Below are 9,974 nucleotides of genomic sequence, written 5' to 3'. Positions count from 1 at the left end.
AAATTGAAACAATAATTTCCATAAGACAAACTGAACATAAGAAAAAAGAGAGAGAAACAGCAAAGCAAGGAAAACGCCCATATTATCTTAAGAAATGTAATGTTTGCCAACTTAGTCTCTCTTCTTACAGACAACTTATGGACAGTCTGACTGAGTTTGTGGTTTTGCAGCGAAAATTCGGGAGTGGAGACTCGTCGAGAAATACAACAATCTCAAAGTATGTTCAAATCCTTCAAAACATTGGGGAGGGGGGATTTTGAAAACTATTTTGTGGAATTGGTTCATTACTGTGGTTTCCTCATAATTGCCATGTTTGATTTGCAGGAGACAGGCAAGCTTGAATCCTTTATTGAGAAAAAAAGGAGGAAAATTGCTTCGAAGGACCATCCTTTCGTGCCATATCGGCGGTCCAACAACAATGAGAAACACAAGTAATGGTTTTAAGCATCTCTTACTACCGAAGGGTCTTTTTTTGCCCCTTGCAGAAATTAAATGGTTTTGTTCCTCTTTAATATCTTTTCTTCCGATAAATTTTGGTTAGTTAACTTTCGAAGGCAAATGAGTAAAATATGTTTTTTTGTTTTTTGATGAAGATAAAACCTTATATTAATTAAAGCGAAATATGTACATCACTGGGATATGGAATAGTACAATTGCTATTGAAACTAGTCCTAGACAAACCCAAAACCATATTATAGAAGGTTTTGGTTTTGTTACTACACCATTTGAAACTAACGCAAGAGAAGTTTGTAGTTTCTTCAGCTAAAGTGAAATAGTGTTTAAGTAAGTTCTAGGGTCAACACATTTTGTCACTTGGATAAAAAGGAGAACAAAGATTTCTGTTGTAGCACCACACTTCTTTGAGGTGAATATTAGTCTTCACAGCATGTTTCCACCCTTGCAAGAGTCCGTACAGTTCTGTCTCCTTCTCATCAGTATTGAGTTCTAATTTGGTTCAGAACTGTGTCAACATAACTCAGTCCTGTTCTAAGTTTCTAAACTGCTTTTCTGTTTTATACCCCTGCTACTGTAACTGATTGCATGTCCTTACCTGTGTTGCTGTTCTGTTGGCACCTTAGGGATCACCTTGATGGATTTGGAGTTGATTGGTGCTCCTAGGGAGCACCCATCATAGTATCTTGCATTATTGTATTCTTTGGTGTCTAAACTGAAAAGAAACACCAAGCTGCAGTCACTTGTCACACCTTTGACCTTTCTCTTTGAAGAGAAAAATTGATAGTTAAAAGTACTCTCCATTTCATAAGCAACTGAGAGAGATTCTGGAGTAAGACTAATGTACCAATGTGTCAGCTTTGGACCATTAAAAAGATCCAGCATCAAGTTGAGATCATAATCTAAACCCTTTGATTCTTCTATGCTAACATGGAACAACACATCCTTTGTATTAGAACTATAAGTACATAATCTAATCACCATTAATCCACAGTGACAAAGCTAATTATATATTCACAGATTCAGGGGAAAAAAGAAAAATGGAAGTGGAGTTGATTTCATAATTTTTGACATATTTCTCCCTAGTACTTTGTCTTCTAAAATGAAAATTGAAGAAAATCATTGCCATGCATAAAAAATTTGTGGGACATAAATGAAGATAGACTTCAGTCAGGAGATGCATGGACAGGTACAATCTTCACCTAGATTGAGTGTCACATAGGAGATATTACAATAAAATATATATATTTTTGGAAGAAGGGGTCACCTAAAATAGCAGAAAGAAACTAACTCACTTAAACATTGAGTTAGAGATGCTTAAGAAGCATCCACTTTCTGGACCAATAAAAGTTCTGATTCAACAAGGACACACTACAAAAATAAGGGAATGGAAAACCAATCCCCTAGACACCACACAGTTATCCACTTTTTGCGCTTTTTTTTTCCGATAGGTAAGTTGTGTGTGTATAGAAGAAGAAAAGAAAGATACAAAAGAAGGCAGCCTTCTCCACCCCTTAGACAGACCTAAGGAGGAGGAAAAGGCCCCAAACCTCCAAGGACAAACCCCTTGTAACTACAAGGAAAAGACACCCAACCCAATCACAGAGGCCTAAACTGGACCTTACCATAAGCATCATCAAGGATCAGCCGCAACAGGTCGTCATGAAACTCAGGAGGGTACAAAATAGTTTCCCCATCCCCACAAATAATGGAAGCAATAAAATCTCCCGACTGGTTCAATTCCCTCCAAACATGTCTCACTTCATAGCGAGTCAACTGGTTCAGACTAGAGATGATCTGGCTTTTCAAAACATAAACATTCCAAGGACAACTGAACACACCTGTGAGAATCTCCACTGCCAACTTTGAATCAGATCTAATAGAAACATGTCGAAGATTCCTTTCTAAACACAGTGCCACCCCCCTGTGAATGGCTAACAACTCCATGCTAAGAACCGAAGCCTCCACACCTTTACCAACATAAGCCTGGATTGGATCTCCTATGGTATTACAGATAAGACCACCATAAGCAGCTCTATCTCCTCTCAAGGACCCATCACAATGGAGCGTGACCAAGTGAGTGGGGGGTTTCGGCCAAGAACAAGCTTTGGGGGCCGAGACAGCCCACCGCACTTGGATCCCCCACTGATTTCTGGGGGTATGGTCAACCAAAATCGGACAATGAGAGCCTTTAGTGACCACATCAAAGTTGATATCTTGAAGGATTTTATCATAAGACCTTGATTGATTACTAAAGAGGCGTTGATTTCTCTCCCACCAAACATGATAAACCGTCGCACAGAAAGCCAACTTGGGGATAACATCTAACTTGTTATTAGCACAAACCACACGAGAGAGCCAATTAACCACATCAAAAAGGCCAGCAGGGCCTTTAGCACTTTGAGAGCACTTAGAACTAACCCTATCCCAAATGGTCTTAGAAAAGGGACAATCAAAAAATAGATGGGCATGGCTTTCCAAACCCCCCCAACAAAAGACGCAATTCTGCCCAACTCCAATATTCCTTCTAATAAGTTGGTCCTTAGTTGGAAGCCCACCCATAAGACATCTCCAGGTAGTACAAGAATGCCTAGGTAGAAAACTAGGAAACTAAACAAGGCTATGCCAAACCACCTTAGTAGCACTGCTTCTCACAAATTCCCAAGCCGACTTAGTAGTAAAGAGGCCATTAGGATTTTCCTTCCAAACAATAAGATCCTCCTCCCCATTCACAATGGGGATACTAGGGAGATCCCTATAAATTGTAATCAAATCAAAAGAGCCCTGGGGGGGCAAATGCCACATACCACCTCTAATAAAGTCCGATACCAAGGCAAGCCGGGTAGAACCAGCATCATACCAAACCCGATCCCCAAACCTTTTAATCAATACCCCTTTAGGATGCCAATTATCCAACCAAAGTCTAGTAGATTGGCCATTCCCAATAATATGATGGATGTGAGGCTCAACCAAATCTCTAAACTTGAGAACTTTTCGCCAAACCCAAGAGCAGTTTTGGGGAATCTTAACAGTCCAAATAGAGTCATTTTTTAGATAGCGGGCATAAACCCACCTAACCCAAAGACTGTCCTTTTTAGAGGCAATCCACCAAATTTGCTTAAGAATACCCGCCGTATTCATATCTAAAATTCTCCTAATACCAAGGCCCCCTTCAGTCTTAGGTTTGCAAATCCTGTCCCAAGAAATATAATGTACCTTACGATCAAGAGACGGGCCAAACCAAAGGAAATTGGAGAAGATGGATTCCAACTTTCTCTTGAGAGCACCAGGCAGGCCAAAAATTCCTGACCAATAAATGTAGCAACCTTGAAGAACAGAGCTCAAGAGTTGTAACCGCCCTGCAAAAGATAAAAGACGAGCTTTCCAACCATCAAGCCTACTCCGCACCCGATCCAAAATAGAGGAGCAATCTGCAAAAGCTAGCTTCTGAGAGATGAGTGGAACACCTAGGTACTGAATAGGTAACTTGGTATCCACAAAATTCATTAATTCCAAAAGTTGCAGTCTGGCCGTATGGGTAAGGCCCCCTAAAATAATAGAGGACTTAGCCCTGTTGAGCTTCAACCCAAAGTAGGTATGAAACTCATCCAAGGCCCCCAGGCTGGCCGAAATAGAATCCGTAGTAGCCTTCACAAAGATCATCAAATCATCTGCAAAGATAAGGTGAGAGAGGTGGGAGCTCTTGCATCTGAGGAGAAGACTGATTCTACTCTCAACCTCCAACTTCCTCATCAAGGCTGAAAACCCCTCCATAGCAGTAGTGAACAAATAAGGAGAAATAGGGTCCCCTTGCTGAATTCCCCTTCCCCATTTGAAATAGCCAGCCGGACTCCCATTTAAAAGAATTGAAAAACAGGGAGTGTCAACACAAGCCTTCACCCAACCAATGAACTTCTGAGGGAAACCCATTCTTTCCATCATCTCAAACAAGAATTTCCTACTAAGGGAGTCATAAGCTTTATGAAGGTCAATCTTCAAAACTGCTGTAGGGCTAGTACCTTTCTGCTCAATCCCTCGGACCACATCATGACAGACAAGGATGTTGTCCACAATAGACCTTCCTTTGATAAATGCAGACTGGGAATCACTCCCACCTGCCCAACCACACCTTGTAATCTATTAGATAAGATTTTTGTAATGATCTTATAAAAAAGATTGCAAAGGGCTATGGGCCTATAACCAGCAAAGGAAGAGACATCCCCCGTCTTAGGAATAAGACTAATAAAAGTAGCATTAATCGAACTAGGGAGGCAAGACTTACTGAAGAACCATTTCACTGCCAAAGTCAAATCTTCCCCAACCACATCCCAAGAATGTTTGAAGAAAGCAGCCCCAAACCCATCCGGTCCTGGAGCTTTGGAATTTTTCATAGCAAACACAACCTCCATAATCTCCTTATTGGACACCCTACCAATAAGACTTCCCTGTTGAGAGAGGGACAAGCCATTCTGCAAGGGGACTGAGTTAGGAAAACAACCACCATCCACCAAATCAGATCCAAACAACTTCTTGTAAAAAGAGACAGCTTCATCTTTAATTCGGCTAGGATCCTTAACAATGTCACCTCCTTCCCCTATAATCTCGAGAATATGCCTCCTATTCTGCCTACAAAGCATGGATTTATGAAAGAAACTATTATTACCATCCCCCAGCTGAATATGTTTCACCCTAGACTTCTCCTTCAAAAACTTTTCTTCAAAGGCCAAGGCTTCCCATAATTTCACCTTAGCTTGAGTCTCCAAAGAAACTAGATTCGGATCATCAGGGTGGTCCCTAAGATTGCATTGAGATTGGTGCAACTCAGCTTGTGCAGCCTTTACCGCAACAAAAACATCTCCAATGCACTCTTTATTCCACTTTTTCAGCTCTTTTTTAACATTCCTTAACTGGGCAGCAAACCTAAGAATGGGGTTGAGTTGCAAACTAACAGGCTGCTCCCAGCCCTTCCGAACCATATCATCAAACCCATCTCTGCCAATCCAAGATTCAAAAAACCTGAAAGGTTTAGGGCCAAAATTAGCCTCATATAACACAGCCACCACTACAGGAGAGTGGTCAGAGAGACCAGGAGGGTGAAAGACAGCCTTTGAAGTTCTGAAGACATCCATCCAAGCCAAGTTTACCATCACCCTGTCTAGCTTACAGCAAATTCTAGCATCTCCACTTTGCCTGTTATTCCAAGTCATTGCTTCCCCTTTCCACTTCAAGTCAATCAGCCCAGAGTCCTCAATAAAAGTGTTAAAATCATCAATAGCCTCAAACCGAACAGGGTCTCCACCAATTTTCTCATTATGATTTCGAATCACATTGAAATCCCCTAAGACAGCCCATGGAGTGGCAATAGCACTAGCAAGTCTTCCAACATCCTCCCACAAATCCTTCCGGCCTGCCACCGTATTATGAGCATACACTACGGTGCAAAGGAAGGAGACAGCAGTTCCCAAAATCGACACCTTGGCATGAATAAACTGCTTAGTTTTCTGAATTTCTTCAACATTTAAAAAGCTCGGATCCCAGCCCAACCAAATCCGAATTGTATTATCAACCTCACCATTGTGTACATACTTCCAATCTGAAATAAAATTTTCAAAAATAGCACCACAATTATCCACCTTAACTTTTGTTTCTAGTAAACAAACCAATTTAGCCTGATGGTCTTTGCACACCTTCTTAATCCCCAGCCGTTTAGTTGAGGCATTCATGCCTCTGACATTCCAAACTAAGCACTTCATTTAGAATGAAGGTTAGATCCGTCAGCCTCCCCTTTACTGGGTCCATCTCCCTTGGCATCACCTGACTCTTTCGGGTTTATGAGAACCCGCTGGGCCTGGAACTTAGGTCCCCTCCCCGTGGCTCCGCCCAAAACAGAAATAGAACTAGAATTCGAATGAGCCATACCTTTCCCAGATTGCCCTTGAGATGACCGAATCTCCGCAGCTTGCTTCTTTAGTCTTTCAAAGTTTGCCGAGGGCTTGAAAGGAATAACCACTTTCTCCCCTAGCTTCAAGGGATATTCGACTCTATTGTCGCCTTCCCTAATTACTCCTGCCACATCCACTAAAGGAATCGGATCAGTTACCACTAATGAGTTTATGGCTGCCACCTCACCAACAACAGATATGGCATTAACCTCATCCGCCTTCACATTCAAGGCTAACGCACTAGAATCCCTCTCCACCAAATCAGACTTTGCATCAATATTCAAAAAAGAAATCCCATCTTTAGAAAGTGAGTGCTCCCCATGATCCTCTCCATCCACATTTGGAATCATAGCTAAAGGTTGGGGAACTAAATCATCTTCCTCCACATCTGCTCCTTCAAATAACTCATTGCCTAATAAGATTGCACACGATTCTGAATCCAGCATCATATCATCCGGGTCATAGTGAACCTCCCCCGTAAGATCTTCCAACAAGGCAAAAGCATTGGAGTGAGCCAGCCCCTTAGCCTTAGACTGCTCCCCAATCTTTAACGCAGGAGATTTGAATCCCTTCTTTCCAGATCTGGAATCCCTCCCCACCGAAAAGAGATCTTCTCTACCTTTATCCTTACCTCTAAATAAGGAATCTTCCTCTAAGGTTGCATCACCAAATCCAGCAAGTATCTCCGGCTACTTAGAAGCTGCACCTTCATTCACCACCTGCACTTCAGCACCATCACCGGCCAAGGCACCTTCAACATCCCCTACAGCTCCCTTCACCCGCCATTCCTTCCTCAGCTTGGAGTTTTTCTGAGATTGACCACCACTCCCCAACTTGCAATTATCAAAAAAATGACCAAACACTTTACAGTGCTTACAACGAGGCGGCTTCCAATCATAAACGACCTTTTGGTTAAAAGCAAACCCATCATCTCCATAAACTGGAACTGATAAAGGAAGCTCCTTTTCAGCAGAAACTTCTACGCATAACCGAGCATAAGACAGCCTTTCATGGATCTTGTCATTTTATCAGTAACAATTGGTTGTCCTACAACACTCCCAATCGAACTCAAGGCTTGAGAAGACCAATAATGAAAAGGAAGATTGGGAAGAGATACCCAAACGGGGACTGAACATAGATCAACCCTTTCCAAGCACACATTCGAACTCCATGGACGAAGAATCATAGGCCTCCTCTGCACATACCAAGGACCCCCTTCAAGAACTTTAATTTTATCTTCCTCAAGACTAAAACGGAAAATGAAGAAACCACTATCCAGTAAATTTACATCAATATGGCCTGAAACCTTCCACTGCTTTAGCAACATGTCTCGAGCAAACGTGAAACTTGGCCTGCCACCAATAAAATGCCCCATAAGAGTGTTCCTCCACTTGTCAAGACCCTCCTTGATAATAGAATCCGAGCATTTAGCAGCCAAAACTCCATTAATCTCCTCAGGCTGCACAAAAGAAAGCTTTAAACCATCACCAAGCAATGAAGAAGACGAGGAGGAAAAAAGGACAGACCATGGAACCCCCCCTCCCTTCTTTAACACTCCAGCCGAGCTTTCTCCTTGCAGCCCCAAACCTCCCAAAGCAGCCTCCTTCTCCAGACCAGCAACACCAGCCGCACCACCAAGAGCTGGCCAGTCCCCACTCCCCGAGCCACCCCCCTCACACGATCCTTCAATACCTCCCCCATCTTCCTTCCCACCCGAGCAAAGAAGAGGAAGAAGGCCAATGGCCGGACCTCCGGCCATCACCAAGATCAGCTTCCAAAATCCCCCCTTTCAAAATTGCCAGAGCTTCTCTCTCCTAAAAAAATCCCACTTTTTGCGCTTTGTTTCTTTAAGCACATAAACAAACCAGTATTACCTCACTCTACATCAACAGTGTGGAAATACATCACATACACAAGTCAAAATCCATATTGGTATGTATGAGGTACCCTACTATGTTTTAAGACCTTAGGATGGTGGCTGAACACTTCCCAAATGGTGAAGGGAGACTTTCTCCTAAATGAAATATCATCAGCCATTTTATTCACTTGTCTAGGCTTTCACTGTAATAAATCATTCATAGGGGAAGCATCATTGGCAGTGTTATGAGATGTAAGCACCTCCAAGATATGCCTGCCTCCCTCTCCATCTTCCACTTTTATTTACAAAAGATAATAGCCCCCCTTGTTGATAATCCGATATCAATGTAAGTCATTCGATTTCACCTGAATCACTTTATATTAACCAATACATATTAAATATTTAATTAAAACTACTACAAAGCTTCAATTTAAAAAAAAAAACAAAACAAAATTCAACTCCACTTCTTATGAATTTGTTTGTACTTAACTTTCTACATTCACTGCCAAGAAAATTCTCTAGAAATACGGTATCAAACTGGCATCCCATAAGAAGCCCCATGCTATTAAATGGAAAATAAATGGCTGCTTAAAATATTTTTAGCATTAATGCATTCCGAAATGAAAATGAATCACTGGACAACAGTTTATACAATTTCTCAAACACAATCAATAATTAGGAATGATAAGGTTGACTGAACTTTCAGTCCTAACACGATAAGCTACTTAATAAATAATATCTTGGACAAGATGCTGACTCTCACTTAAAAAGAATTATTCACATTATAGATTAGGAAGAATATGAGGACCTTCTCCAACAACTCTTGATCTCTACAAGGCGAGCAATGACTAGATGATCACGAACTGGGTGGCCCTCAGACTTGAGAAGAAGATAAAAACCAATAGATTGGCAATAAGCCAAGAACCATCTACATTCCTCAATAATATTGTCTTTGGTAATATCATAGTGTAGCTACTACCCCATATTCTATTATTCCAAATTTTATTCATAGCACTTTCTTTCCAATCACAGGATCAAAATCAATGTATCCTAATGAAATTTAGAAATAAGACTACTAAAGTATGAACGCATAAATAAGGCTCAAAGTATTGATTCAGAAACCCAAAACTTGAGACAACCTAGAATGTGATAAAGCAGGGGAAGTGAGGGCGGAAATTAAAACATAATCATTCTCGTCATTGAAAAACAACTAAAAAGGACAAAGCTCACAAAATTAAAGCACTTCATTCAGGTAAAACATAACAAAGAGGGATTCAGGGAGTCCCTCTACCTATTCCAGCCAAGGCAATACATTGGGGTTTTACATGCAAAAGCCCCCAAATAATGAAAGAGAATGACAGTATATTGCTCAATGAACAGTATGCAAAAGCAATTTTACCTGCAAAAGCAATACCCTAAGTAGCTGATTGTCCCCCTCGATGAAGCAATTCCTAGAGCCTCCTTTGTTTTCTATTAGCTATTATCCTCAAAAAGTTGTTGAAAACCCACAATCAAAGAGAGATGGATAACAGAAAGATTGAAATAATAGAGAAACTGAGAGCAAGACACTGACCAACAGTAGATTGATACGGTGAGGGCGAGAGATATCAGTGAGATATTAAGGACGAGGGTGAGAGAGATGAGAGGGGAATTTGTAGGTGATAGGGATCAATGAGAGAGATCAATTGAGGGCGAGAGAGATCAGAGAGAGGGCAACAGAT

The 9,974-nt window shown here is 41.3% G+C and overlaps 1 protein-coding gene and 1 long non-coding RNA gene across 2 annotated transcripts; one reads left to right on the top strand and one right to left on the bottom strand.

The window, feature by feature from the left end:
• Positions 1 to 30: 30 nt before the first annotated feature.
• Positions 31 to 512, top strand: LOC122669733. Its single transcript, XR_006334072.1, has 3 exons — positions 31 to 96; positions 171 to 217; positions 325 to 512. It is a non-coding gene; the product is annotated as an uncharacterized LOC122669733 (long non-coding RNA).
• Positions 513 to 1,047: 535 nt separating this feature from the next.
• Positions 1,048 to 6,176, bottom strand: LOC122668523. The gene is made up of 2 exons (XM_043865075.1): positions 4,915 to 6,176; positions 1,048 to 1,411 (listed from the first exon to the last, which is right to left on the bottom strand). The coding sequence occupies exons 1-2, from the start codon at positions 6,174 to 6,176 to the stop codon at positions 1,048 to 1,050; spliced, it is 1,626 nt and encodes a 541-aa protein (XP_043721010.1).
• Between the last annotated feature and the right edge of the window lie 3,798 nt (positions 6,177 to 9,974).

This window comes from Telopea speciosissima, chromosome 7 (genome assembly GCF_018873765.1).
Source record: "Telopea speciosissima isolate NSW1024214 ecotype Mountain lineage chromosome 7, Tspe_v1, whole genome shotgun sequence".
Classification (NCBI taxonomy): Eukaryota; Viridiplantae; Streptophyta; class Magnoliopsida; order Proteales; family Proteaceae; genus Telopea; species Telopea speciosissima.
This window is presented reverse-complemented; position numbering and strand designations above follow the sequence as displayed.

Bases quoted from the DNA above. Each gene is read 5' to 3' on its own strand.
- LOC122668523 (XM_043865075.1), bottom strand. From the start codon at position 6,176: ATGAATGCCTCAACTAAACGGCTGGGGATTAAGAAGGTGTGCAAAGAC. The intron at 1,412-4,914 runs GTCCCTCTCTCA...ATGTACTTATAG, and splicing joins GTCCCCTTGCAGAATGGCTT to TTCTAATACAAAGGATGTGT.